Genomic DNA, 13,957 nt, shown 5'->3' with positions numbered 1-13,957 from the left:
TAGTGACTGGACATCCCTTATTAATTTAAAGTTTTCTATTTCATATGAGTTTATTAGAAATATAATATGCATTTTATAAGAGAGTATTGTAACTAGGCTCTGGTGGCTATAATCCTAGCTACTCTGGAGGCTGAGATCTGAGAACTGTGGTTCAACCAGCCCAGGCATGGAAAGTCTACGAGAGGCTCATTTGCTATTGAAAGCCAGAAACCCGGAAGTAGCACAGATTAAAGCCAGCAGGGACAGGTCTGGAAAAATCCAATCTCCAAGAAAATACCAAGAATAACTGGAATTTAAGAGGTGCTTTAAGTGTTTCTGAACACTACTCTTGAGCAAACAAGTTCATGGTTAGTGCCAGGCTGTGAGCTCAAAGGGCAAAATTAGAGAACCCCAAACAGAGAATACTAGCTAAAACTGCAGGGTATGTAACATATACAAATTATAAAATCTGCAGCAAGATACCTTACTTGAATGTTTCTTCTGTGATTTTCCAAAAAGGACAAAGATATGGACTTACACTTCCTGAAATGCCAGCAAGAGCCAATATAGGATCACCAGATCCATAGATGGGATATTTGGGATTCAATTTGAGAGATCATGTACTAGAATGATTGTGGGAGTAGACAAATAAATTAGTGAGAATGGGATTGGGGAGTAGTGCCTAGACAGATCCTTTCATTTGTCTCCTGTTCCCCTCTAAAAACTAGGTTCCAGCTTATTCCTCGGCCCAGCTTCTCTCCCCGCCTGAAAGTTGGTCTAAACCTTCCAAAATCAACAAGTGACTGAATGTTGTAAGAAAAACTACCACGTCCATTTTGTGCTCTGCAGAAGTAGAACCAATGATTCCTTAAGGGAAAGAAAGCTAAAACCGTCTTCCTCTTCCTGTGCTTTTCTCCTCTGCTCTGTACGGCTTGTCAGAGTGGGTGAAGTCTGTCCTTTAGGAGGGAGACTCCTGGTCACAGGGTGTCTTTGAAACATCGCTAGGCTCCATTCCTAAAACCACAGCACCAGCACACACTACTCCAATATCCCATGAACAATGACTCCAGACACAAGGACGTGTGCACACCTGCGTGAACTCAAGCCAGGCCAGCTAAGAAGGCCAACAAAGCAGGAGCAGAGCAAACATGTCTTGAGAAACAACACAGAACCCCAATCCCAGCTCACTGTCCTAAGACCTTCCACATTTCCACCACAGTCATGCCCTGGCTCGTCCTCCAGCTGGGCACAGTGATAACATCCCATGGCCGACACAGCACTCTCTCTCAGTCATGGAGGGAAATGCACAGCGCCTGCTTCTCCTGCTCTGCAGGGCCCAGCTTGCTCTCCCGGCGTCCAGAGCCAGTTTCTGGCACCTGGAGGAGACCCGAGAGCTGATGGCAGCGACACTCATGAACCCCGAGTGGAGGAACACGTGGAGGTCGACTCTGCTCCCGTGCCCCAGCCCCGGCTCCCCACCTGACATGGGCTCCACACCTGAGATGCCTTCAAGTACAGCTGGTCGCCTGTCTCAGGGGACTCCGACCTACAGATGGCCAAGTTAGTCTTCCGCGGACTTCCAGCAGCCAGGGGAAGAGGCAGAGCGGGGATTTTCAAAAGCTAAGCTGTGGCTGGGAACGCGCAAGCGCAAAAAGGATCTTCCGCTTCCCCACCCCGCCTCAAAACAGAAAACCTCCACTACCAAGGGCTCTGCTCTGCCCGAACACTACAACTCCCACAATGCACGGCGGCACCCTGGAGGAAGTGGGCTCCTTTCAGAGGTTGCACCATTGTCAGATCCTAGATCACAGGTGTGGCTTGATAGTTTGGAAAGTTTCTCACCCGGTGGGGGAGCCAAGGTGAGTTTCTTCTTCCAATTACTGTTTGCCTCTCAAAGCATTATAAGAACACGCAGAAAATGGAAACATATGGCTAGCACTAGATAAGTTGGCTCTTTTTAAAAAACTTTTATTAGAGAATTTATTAACATTGATTTTTACATCGTATTTCAAATGACATGATTAACAAACAAGTGTTCAAAAGGAATCTCTATATACAATCAATGGCACTTAGTTTTTAGAACATAATCAAAATTAGGCTAAGGGCTTCCCACATTCCTTACATTCAAAGGGTTTCTCTCCTGTGTGTTCTCTGATGTGAAGTGAGGTATGGTTTCTCTCTGAAACACTTCCCACATTCCTTACATTCAAAGGGTTTCACTCCTGTGTGTATACGGGAGTGTCTTTGTAAATTTCTCTTGCATGCAAAGAATTTGTCACATTCCTTACACTCAAAGGGTTTCTCTCCTGTGTGTATACGGGAGTGTCTTTGTAAATTTCTCTTGCATCCAAAGAATTTGTCACATTCCTTACATTCAAAGGGTTTCTCTCCTGTGTGTGTTCTCTGATGTAAAGTGAGGTGTGGTTTATCTCTGAAAGACTTCCCACATTCCTTACATTCAAAGGGTTTCACTCCTGTGTGTATACGGGAGTGTCTTTGTAAATTTCTCTTGCATGCAAAGGATTTGTCACATTCCTTACACTCAAAGGGTTTCTCTCCTGTGTGTATACGGGAGTGTCTTTGTAAATTTCTCTTGCATGCAAAGGATTTGTTACATTCCTTACAATCAAAGGGTTTCTCTCCTGTGTGTGTTCTCTGATGTAAAGTGAGGTGTGATTTCCGTCTGAAAGACTTCCCACATTCCTTACATTCAAAGGGTTTCTCTCCTGCGTGTATACGGGAGTGTCTTTGGAAACCTGTCTTGCATCCAAAGGATTTATCACATTCCTTACATTCAAAGGGTTTCTCTCCTGTGTGTATACTGGAGTGTCTTTGGAAACCTCTCTTGCATCCAAAGGATTTGTCACATTTCTTACATTCAAAGGGTTTCTCTCCTGTGTGTGTTTGCTGATGGGAGGAGAGGTTTGACTTTTGTCTGAAAGACTTTACACATGTGTTACACTTATAAGGTTTCTCACCTGTGTGAATTCTCTGATGCAAATTGTGGTATGACTTCAGTCTGAAAGACTTTCCACATATGTTGCATTCATAAAGTTTCTCACTTGTGTGAATTCTATTATGCATGTCAAGCTGTGAGTTCTTCATGAAAGTCTTTCTACATTTGTCGCATTCATAAGGTTTCTTTTCTGTGTGATTTCTTGTATGTACATTGAGATCTGATTTCAGGGTGAAGTATTTGTCACTTTCCGTACATTCAAAGGGTTTCTCTCCTGTGTGTGTTTGCTCATGTAAAGTAAGGTATGGTTTACGATTTGAATTCAACTTAAAAGTTCGTAGTGATCTCATTCTTTCCACGACTGTGTTACTATTCATGCTTTCTACTTCACACACACATTCATCTGGATTTTCCTCACACGTTTGAGTCATTGCCTCCATCTTTTGGATACCTAGAATGAGTCATACAAAAAAAATACAAATGAGAACCAATGATTCAGTAATGTAAAGGTAAAGACATTTTCTCCCATCCTAACTGTTAAAGAGATTGTAAAATGTCAAAGTAGGAATTGATTTATGAGAAATATATGCTTTTCTTTTGCCGGGAGTTTGGCCTAGTGGTAGAGTGCTTGCCTAGCATGCACAAAGACCGGGGATCGATTCCTCAGTACCACATATAAAGAAAAGTCAGAACTACTGCTGTGGCTCAAGTGGTAGAGCACTAAACTTGAGGAAAGTCCAAGGATAGGCTCAGGCTCCTGAGTTCAGTCCTCAGTACTGGCAAAAAAAATAAGAAACAACAACAGAGAAATATATGCTTTTCTCTCTAGTGTATTAATTAAGCAAGTAATCCAGACATTTTACAGAGAAAAATGTTTTTCTATGTGTCCTTTTTCCTTTGTTTTATAACAGAGAAAAATTTACTCAAATTGCTCAATTTTGTACTGATAAAATTGAGCTCAGTACTTACCTTTGGCCTTTACCATTTTTTTCAAATATTATTTGCTTGATCATGGGAGAAAAGCTGCTTTGTTTACATTTACTTTTTTGAAATAACTAATACTGCTGTGTTTCTCAATAATTAGGTGACTCTTTGCCTTTCAATAATTGTTTATACATTCAGTTCTAACTTCTCATTAAGAATTATTTTAGGTATCTATGGGAATTATAAAATTTGTGTTTCTCTATCTTAGACAATGTCTCATCAAATTCCTTTCCTAACACTCCTGCTCCTCAGAACCTTGGAAAAACAAAGATACTCCAGCTCACCACCTACTGAATCATCCTCACTAGACTAAAAGCTCTGCTTCTGGATCTCAGTCTCTGCCACCACTGATACACTATTTTGGTTTTCAGAGTAAAACAGCCCTGATGTATTCCTTATTTCCTCACACCGGCATACTTTTACTTCCAGGAAAATTAAAACTCTTTTCTCTCTTCCTTTCTCTCTTTCTTTATCAGTTCTGGGATTTGAACTCAGGGCCTGAACACTGTCCCTGAGCTCTTCAGCCAACACTAGTGTGCTACCACTTTGCCCCACAGGATCACTTTCACCTTTCTGGGAGTTATTTAGAGAGAAGCGTCTAAAGGACTTTCATGCCTGGGCTTGCTTTGAACTGAGATCCTCAGATCTCAGCCTCCTCATTAGCTAGGATTACAGGTGTGAGCCTCCAGCACCAGGCAGAAAATGAAATCTCATTTTCTACATTATTCACTTTCTTCTTTTTGTTCCATAGTGACTTCCACATAAAGAAAGAAATTGCTAACTTTACCGCCACAGAGAACATAGTAGATCTCCATATCAAGTCTTGTTTCACAGTCCTTTGACACAAGGATCACCTAGGTTTCCATCACACACAGGACTCAGGGAAACCTGCAATATTATAGCTCCATACAGCACAAGAAGAACTTACCCACTGAGTTCAGGCCTCAGCATCACTACATATGATGATGTCACTCACCTGTGAAGTTCTGGTCAGAGGCTCCCCAGGGTTCTGTACCTTGCTCCAGCTTGGCAATCAATTCAGGTTTAGGGAAGCAGTGCCCTGCTAATAAGAAGTAGTGGAGAACTATGGCTCATGCTGGGTCATCACTGCTCTAGGATGTCACACATATTGTTCACAAGGCTGATCCTAAATCTTGCTTCCCTTTTTTTTAGTCTATAATGAATAAATTTATTGTCTTACAAAAATCATTGTCTAGAAATATGGGAATACAAGAAAAGATATCTGCAGTCAGGAGTCTGGTGGTCAACAGCCAGTACAATTCATCCAGGGGAGATTCAAGATTCCAAACCTGCATGACAATTCTTCCTAACAGATGATAAAGCTTTTAACCCCCAAAGGTTTTGTGTTTTGAAGTACAATGCAGAGGATTGAGGATTTTTCATTAACACTGATTCATTGTTGCTGAATGTTTATAATACTACTTTGACTAGAGAGGTACATGTTATGAAGCACAGTCAAAATAATACAATAAATTGTCCTAGAGGCAAATAATATATTTAACATTGTCTTAGTACTGTAGTGTCTAAGGCACTTTCTGTAATGTCAGTTTGCTCAACTATCAACTGAAAAAAAAACCCAAAACAAAACACCAGAATGCTAAGTGTGCACTGGAATACTGTGCAAAGGAAAACGAAGGATTCACACCCCCTGGCATGTCAGCGTTCAGGCAGGTGGCATCTGTTCTTCAGGAGGACGTCAGCACAGACTTGGAGAAAGCCAAGTCCAAAAAGCATTTCCAGTCTTGAGTAGTTAATTGGAGATAAGAGCCTCATGGGGATTTTTCTGCCATTGATGGCTTCAACCCCAAAATCTCAGATTTCAGCCCCTAAGGAGCCAGGATTACAGGAGTGAAGCACTGCAACCAGTGCCAGATTTAGAGTATATATCCTGCGGCCTGAAATCTTACACTCCAATAACACAAACATTCATAAATCCACTACAAAATATGACGATGACCTTGTAGGTTATTATGATTTTTGCTCACCCAAGGACACAAAGTTGCTGTAGGTATCTAGCATGACATCCCTATACATGGTTCTCTGGGCATTGTTCAGGATCTGCCACTCCTGCCAGCTGAAGTCCACAGCCACATCATCAAATGACACCAGCTTCTGTAACAGCACATTTCCATCAAGTCATTAACTGTGAGGCATAAGAATACCAACTCTGGAAATTCACTCTTGTACATATATGTTTCATCTTACATCAAATGTTTGGAGCTTGCTCTGTTATGTTACACTAAGAGAAAGAAAAATTAAAAGAAATATATGTCTCTATATTAACTTAGTAATTAGTAATACAAAGTTTCTGCTGCTAGCATTAGAGACAAAGTAACTTCTAAGGAGCTAATAACCTGGAATAATAAAATTAATTATACATAGGTTTCTGAAAGAGTGTCCTTAGCTTATAATATGATAAAATTTACTACTTCTCAGGGTAACCATGAAGTAAACAAATTATTTTTCCATATTTTCATATTTTTCCTCACTGAATATGCTAATTTGATCTTTTATAAAGAGCTCTCATAAGCAATCAAAACAGATTCAGGACATCACATGGAATACATATGCCATTAAGACATCTGTGACAAGTAGAGTGTCCAGGGGAATGTTTAAGTGAGTGACAATACTCAAGTATGTACCTAATGGAAATTTTACAGCTCAAGTGTTAGAGCTCCAGCCTTGAGAAATCCAAGGATAGTGCTCAGACCCTGAGCTCAAGCTCAAGACAGGAAAAACAATAAATAAATAAATAAATAAATAAACTTACCAGTTAATTTTCTATGAAAAGAACAGTCAAACTACCAGACTAGATTATAGCTATTACATAATTAATAGCTTTTCAAAGGAATATACTAGGCCCTGCATATTTGTGAACTGCACAGATGCACAGAGCAATCGAACCAAAATATTTGAAAAAGTTTGGCATCTGTACTAAACAGGCAGTCTTTGAACTATTGTTATCTTAATAATCAGTCAAAAGAGATCTATACTAAATATAGAAAAAACAAATAAAAAGCTAACCTAAGCAAAAGACAATAATGAAAAATACAAATGGTGGGAACATGAAAGGAAATAAACATCAGTACAAATTGTATGACCATAGCTACAGACCATTTATAATAACGAATACATCAAACATCTGCATAATAAAAGATGCATGGTAAAAAGGAAAGTCTCGAAAGACATGCTTAAAAGGAACTCTGGGGCCCTGACTTTGGCCTGATGGTAGAGTGCTTGCCTAGCATGCACAAAGACATGGGTTCAATTCCTCAGTACCACATATGTAGAAAAAAGGCAAAAGTGATGCTCATGCTCAAGTGGTAGAGCTCTAGCCTTGAGAATGTCCAAGGAGGGTGCTCAGGCCAAGGACAGTGCTCAGACCCTGAGCCAAACCCAGAAATGGCAAAAAAAAAAAAAAAAAAAAAGAATAAAAGGAACCCTAAAGCTGAGGGTTTAAAGTTCCACCTTGCCAGAATGCAAAATACTGAGAGCTGGCCATGAAGGGTTTAAACAGCAACTCTGGAGAGTGTTCAGAGACTCAGATCACACCTCTTCCTTAGTGCTGGGAAGGCTGGGAACTGAACCTTAGAATGTTGTTGACCTTGAAGACTAATTAAGGAGGATTTCATGGCTGGAATTTGTCTGGGCTATAGTCTCCTGTCTTAAAAGCCTCTTACAAACTCTGTTTTGGCTCTGCTTGTAATATTAATATAGGTGCTTTATTTTTTTTTAATGTACCCCTTGTAACCTTCCCTTTGTGAATTAAATATGCTTGTTTGCTGGGACTCTAGGCCCAAATGCTAGTCAAACTTGGAAAGCCTAGTTTCTCTTTTATTTCTCGATTTTTTTATGTCTTCTTGTTGTTTTTTGTTTTTTTTTTATTTGTTTCCTTTGGATCTGGAATCCTGTAGAAGTGTCTCAGTTTATAATTTGCAACAATTTTCCTATATATTGGGTAAGAAAAATGTCAATTCTGACCAGGTGCTGTGGCTCCAGCCTGTAAACCTAGCTCCTCAGGAGGATGAGATCTGAGATCAAGGTCCAGAGCCAGCCCTGCATAAAAGGACCAGAGTGTCTCATCTCCAATTAACCTCAAGAAAACAGTCTCCAGGATAGGGCAGTGGCCTCTAGCTGAAGAGCTTCAGGACAATGCCCAAGCCCAGGGGCAGGATGGTAAGGCTTGAGCTGATAAGTTCAGGGAGAGTACTGAAGTTAGGGCCGGTAGTTTGATCTAGTGGTAAAGTCCTTCCCTCATATGCACAAAGGCCCAGGTTTGATACCTTGGTACCATATACATAGAAAAAAAAAAGCTGGAAGTGATGCTGAGGCTCAAGTAGTAGAGTTCTAGCTTTGAGAAAGTGCAAGTATAGTGCTCAGGCCCTGATCTCAGGCCTAGCACTTGTAAACTAACGAACTAAATAAATAAATAAATCAAGGATTGAAGGAAGGAAGGAAGGAAGGAAGGAAGGAAGGAAGGAAGAAAGAAAGAAAGGAAGAAAGGAAGAAAGGAAGAAAGGAAGAAAGAAAGAAAGAAAGAAAGAAAGAAAGAAAGAAATGTATGTAAAAGAAATGTCAATTCTGGCCCGGGTTTGGCCTAGTGGTAAGAGTGTCTGACTAGCATACACAAAAACCCAGGTTCGATTCACCAGTATTCACCAGTACCACATCCTCAGGAATGGCAAAAAAAAAAAAAAGTAAGAAAGATAGAAAAGAAAATGTCAATTCTATGAACCAAAGGAAAATGGATCAATAAGGAAAACTAGTTCCTGGCAGGGAGTTTGGCCTACTGGTAGAGTGCTTGCCTACGTAGCATGCACGAAGAACTGAGTTCAATTCCTCAATATCACATACACAGAAAAAGCTGCCAAAATGAAGCCAAAAGAAGATCATTGGAAGAAAAGAAAAAGGTGAGACTTATGACAGACAGGGGGGACCAGGAGCATAGCCTAGTGGTAGAGTGTTTCCCTAGCATGCAGGAAGACCCAGATTAGATATCTCAGACAGTATGCCATACACAAAAAAGCCAGAAGTGCTGCTGTGGCTCTAGTGGTGGAGTGCTAGCCTTGAGGAAAGTCCAAGGACAGAGCTGAGGCCCTGAGTCCAAGCCTCAGGACTGGCCAAAAAAACAAGGAAAAAACGTAAAGAAGGAAGGAAGAGGGATTGAGAATAAGGAAAATAAAAAGGGACACATGTAGCCTAATTTTCCAGTAAGACATAAACAACAAAACTGTCCAAGAAGCATGTATGGAGAGGAATTTGTACACATGAACCTTGTTCTCTTCTCTAGCACACTAGAAGTTGTGTGTGGACACACTATTTCAGCTGCTCCACAGTATTTCATTAACTACACTTATTTATGTTACTCATGGGAATGTGATGTCTCACACTCTGCGTATAAACCTTCCATGAGGGCCATGAGTTTGGCCTAGTGGTTAAAGTGCTTGCCTAGCATGCATGAAGACCCGGGTTCGATTCCTCGGTACCACATACATAGAAAAAAGCCAGAAGTGGTGTTGAGGCTCAAGTGGTAGAGCTCTAACCTTGAGAAAGCCCAAGGACAGTGCTCAGGGCATAAGCTCAAGCCCAGGACTGGCAAAAAAATAAAAAAATAAAATAAATAAAATAAACCTTCCATGAGAAGTCACTTCCCCATTGTCACTGAATCACAGAAAAATTAAAAACTACCAGAAGCAAATTAGCACTCAATATTGACAGAATGTAAGGTTTTTATAATCTGTTTGATCTAATTCCATCTTTATCTCCTTATATTTTTAAATCTTCAACACACATAGGTAGGTAAAACACTGAGAAATAAAAAGCAACTCACCACAGATCTTCTCATGTTTTCTTGCTTTTGACAATGAACAGAAGATTCTGGAAGAATAGCTGGGAGAAAAAGCAAATGAGGTGGTTAGGAAAGAGTCTGTATGGTTTTGCTCCATTTTTTTCCTGCAAAACACAGACTATTTAGGCTGGAGAAGCATAAAGCCTTCTATAGATTCTTTTGGATCACAAGGATAGCAATAAACTCTCTGCTAAAGAAGAATCCAGTCCATTAGATGTTAGGTAGATAGTATACAAGCAATTCATTTCTAGAATAATAGATATACAGAATTCATAAAAGCTAATGTTTGCCTGGGTGGGGAGTGTGGCCTCCCGGTAGATTGCTCGCCTATCATGCATGAAGCCCCTTATTTGATTCCTTTGTACCACATCTACAGAAAAAAGCCAGAAGTGGTGCTGCGGCTCATGTGGTAGACCTGTAGCCTTGAAAAAGCTCAAGGACAGTGTCCATGCCCTGACTTCAAGTCTAGAACTGGCAAAAAGCAAACCAAAACAAATGTTCCCACCAAAAAGAATTAACTAATTGAAACAAATAGAAAATGAAACCCTCATTAAAACTAGTTTTTACTGAAATACACTGAGGCATGTATGAATGATTATTTTATTTATTCAAAGGTATCCAAGGACTGCACTGACCATTTGTGTACTGCCTCATTCATTTACATACTAAATACAACAAAAACATGTATGTCTAACTCAGTATTTATCACCCAAATTTATACAGGAGAAGTGTATATGATATGTAAGTCTTCTTTATGATGTTTCAGTAATGGCTAACAAATGGCACATTTCCCTATATTCAAACACTCAGAGTAGCCTTGTGCAATGATTTGCAAGTTGTCATTTAATCTGCTTTTGTCAAAAGGCCATCAGTAAAGATGATGCAAGTCCTTAATGCTGACTTTCCTAAACAGTAAAATTAAGAACCTTGCTAGCCTGGTGGAGACACAGGGCCTAACAAAGATGCAACATAAAATACCGGTCAAAGGCGTGTCTCAATCCAACTCACACATCCTGAGCTAAAGAACCAGAAGATTATAGTCTTTTCTCAGGTCCATTTCTGCCAGGGCTGGCTTTGAACCTTGATCCTGAGATCTTAGCCTCCTGAGTAGCTAGGATTACAAGCCTGAACCATCTCACTCAGCTTACATTCTAACATTACTTAAAAAATACTTATGTAAAATTACTAGCTGAGAACTCTCCAAAAGGCAGATCCATTATATTTTTAAAACATTAAATAGATGTGTTTCTACATGTACTTAGTAGTTGGTTTGTTACACATGAAATACATTATCTACAGTTCTGTTTGTTTGTTTTTTTACACAGTCATATAGAATGGAAATTCTTTTTTTGTGGTGTTCATTGGACTTCTGCTTTAGGGCCTGGTTGTTGTCCCTGAGCTCCTCAGCTCCAGGCTATCACCCTACCCCTGGAAGCAAACAGTGCCACTTCCAGGTTTTTGCTGCTTAACTGCAGGTAAGATTCTCAAAGACTTTAGTGCCTGAGCTGGCTTTGAACCACAATTCTCAGATCTCAGCCTCCAGAGAATGTAGGATTATAGGTGTGGGCCACCACGCCCAGCTTGGACATTTTTTGATGTAAAATAACATGAATCTTACAAAGACGTACAAAAAATGAAAATGTACTCTTTAGACTTTAAGTGAGGCTGTTCTTGCTAGGAAAGACAATGTGAATTGTTTAAAAGCAATGTTTGCAGATCAGTATTTTGTTTTTCTACATCAGAACACTGTTTCCTTACATTAAAAACCATTTTTGAAAGCCGGTGCAGGTGGCTCACATCCATAATGCTACCTTCTCAGGAGGCTGAGATCAGAGGATCAAGATTCAATGCCAGCCTCGGCAGAAAAGGAACTGAAACTCTTATCTCCAGTTAACCTCTAGAAATTGGAAATGGGCCTTGGCTCTCTGGCAGGGTGGTAGCCTTTTAGTGGAATACCTCTGGGACAGAGCCCATGCCTAAGAAAAACAATAAGCTTAAAAAAGGTTTTACAATAGCCCATTGCCTATATTCACAACGCTTGAGATCAAGAGTGTTATAGATTTCAGGGTAGGGTATTTTCTTTTTGTTTTGGGATTGGGACTACCCTTATACATATTAGTGACTGGACATCCCTTATTAATTTAAAGTTTTCTATTTCATATGAGTTTATTAGAAATATAATATGCATTTTATAAGAGAGTATTGTAACTAGGCTCTGGTGGCTATAATCCTAGCTACTCTGGAGGCTGAGATCTGAGAACTGTGGTTCAAGCCAGCCCAGGCAGGGAAAGTCTATGAGATGCTTACTTGCTATTGAAAGCCAGAAACCCGGAAGTAGCACAGATTAAAGCCAGCAGGGACAGGTCTGGAAAAATCCAATATCCAAGAAAATACCAAGAATAACTGGAATTTAAGAGGTGCTTTAAGTGTTTCTGAACATTACTCTTGAGCAAACAAGCTCATGGTTAGTGCCAGGCTGTGAGCTCAAAGGGCAAAATTAGAGAACCCCAAACAGAGAATACTAGCTAAAACTGCAGGGTATGTAACATATACAAATTATAAAATCTGCAGCAAGATACCTTACCTGAATGTTTCTTCTGTAATTTTCCTAAAAAGGACAAAGATATGGACTTACACTTCCTGAAATGCCAGCAAGAGCCAATATAGGATCACCAGATCCATAGATGGGATATTTGGGATTAAATTTGAGAGATCATGTACTAGAAATGACTGTGGGAGTAGACTGAATAAATTAGTGAGAATGGGATTGGGGAGTAGTGCCTAGACAGATCCTTTCATTTGTCTCCTGTTCCCCTCTAAAAACTAGGTTCCAGCTTATTCCTCGGCCCAAGTCCTCTCCCCGCCTGAAAGTTGGTCTAAACCTTCCCAAATCACCAAGTGACTGAATGTTGGAAGAAAGACTACCACGTCCATTTTGTGCTCTGCAGAAGTAGAACCAATGATTCCTTAAGGGAAGAAGAGCTAAAACCGTTTTCCTCTTCCTGTGCTTTTCTCCTCTGCTCTGTACGGCTTGTCAGAGTGGGTGAAGTCTGTCCTTTAGGAGGGAGACTCCTGGTTACAGGGTGTCTTTCCAACAGCTCTAGGCTCCATTCCTAAAACCACAGCACCAGCACACACTACTCCAATATCCCATGAACAATGACTCCAGACACAAGGACGTGTGCACACCTGCGTGAACTCAAGCCAGGTGAGCTAAGAAGGCCAACAAAGCAGGAGCAGAGCAAACATGTCTTGAGAAACAACACAGAACCCCAATCCCAGCTCACTGTCCTAAGACCTTCCACATTTCCACCACAGTCATGCCCTGGCTCGTCCTCCAGCTGGGCACAGTGATAACATCCCATGGCCGACACAGCACTGTCTCTCAGTCATGGAGGGAAATGCACAGCTCCTGCTTCTCCTGCTCTGCAGGGCCCAGCTTGCTCTCCCGGCGTCCAGAGCCAGTTTCTGGCACCTGGAGGAGACCCGAGAGCTGATGGCAGCGACACTCATGAACCCCGAGTGGAGGAACACGTGGAGGTCGACTCTGCTCCCGTGCCCCAGCCCGGGCTCCCCACCTGACATCGGCTCCACAGCTGGTCGCCTGCTTCGCGGGACTCCAAGCTGCCGAGTTAGTCTTTTGCAGGCTTCCAGCAGCGAGCAGGGAACAGGCAGACGCAGGGATTTTCAAAGGGAAAACACCAAGCTGTGGGCGGGAGCCTAGGTGCAACACCCATCTTCCGATTTCCGACCCCGCCTCCAAACAAACTTCCTCCACTACCAAGGGCTCTGCTCTGTGGTAAAACTACAACTCCCACAATGCACGGCGGCACCTTGGCGGAAGTGGGCTCCTTTCACAGGATCCACCACTGTCAGAAGCTAGGTCCCAGGTCTGGCTGGATGTACTGGAAAGTTTCTCTCCCGGGTTGGGGAGCCAGGTGAATTTCTTCATCAAATTATTGTTTGCCTCTGGAAGCATTGTAAGACCAAACAGAAAATGGAAACGTATGGAGAGCACTAGATAAGTTGACTTCAGCTCCAGGCCTTGGTTCGATGGTGCCCCTCCGGTGTTCTGGAGGTTAAATGGACATAAGAGTCTCCACGATTTGAAAGCCTGGCCTGGTTTTGAACCACAGTCCTCTGATAGCAGCCTCCTGGGAATTTAGGAT

At 41.4% G+C, this 13,957-nt stretch overlaps 1 protein-coding gene across 1 annotated transcript in view; it reads right to left on the bottom strand.

Moving 5' to 3' along the window:
- Positions 1–13,153, bottom strand: part of LOC150044767 (uncharacterized) — a 65,094-nt gene extending 51,941 nt beyond the window's left edge. Inside the window, exons 1-6 of the mRNA XM_090321164.1 lie at positions 13,076–13,153; positions 12,373–12,396; positions 5,926–6,052; positions 4,896–4,979; positions 3,148–3,386; positions 2,370–2,514 (exon numbers count right to left, since the gene is read on the bottom strand). Coding sequence (XP_090177290.1) covers positions 2,370–2,514; positions 3,148–3,386; positions 4,896–4,979; positions 5,926–6,052; positions 12,373–12,396; positions 13,076–13,153 — 697 coding nt within the window. The remainder of the gene's footprint in view (positions 1–2,369; positions 2,515–3,147; positions 3,387–4,895; positions 4,980–5,925; positions 6,053–12,372; positions 12,397–13,075) is intronic.
- Between the last annotated feature and the right edge of the window lie 804 nt (positions 13,154–13,957).

Source organism: Megascapheus bottae, chromosome 29, assembly GCF_031878675.1.
Source record: "Megascapheus bottae isolate mThoBot1 chromosome 29, mThoBot2.hap1, whole genome shotgun sequence".
In the NCBI taxonomy this organism is placed as follows: domain Eukaryota; kingdom Metazoa; phylum Chordata; class Mammalia; order Rodentia; family Geomyidae; genus Megascapheus; species Megascapheus bottae.
This window is presented reverse-complemented; position numbering and strand designations above follow the sequence as displayed.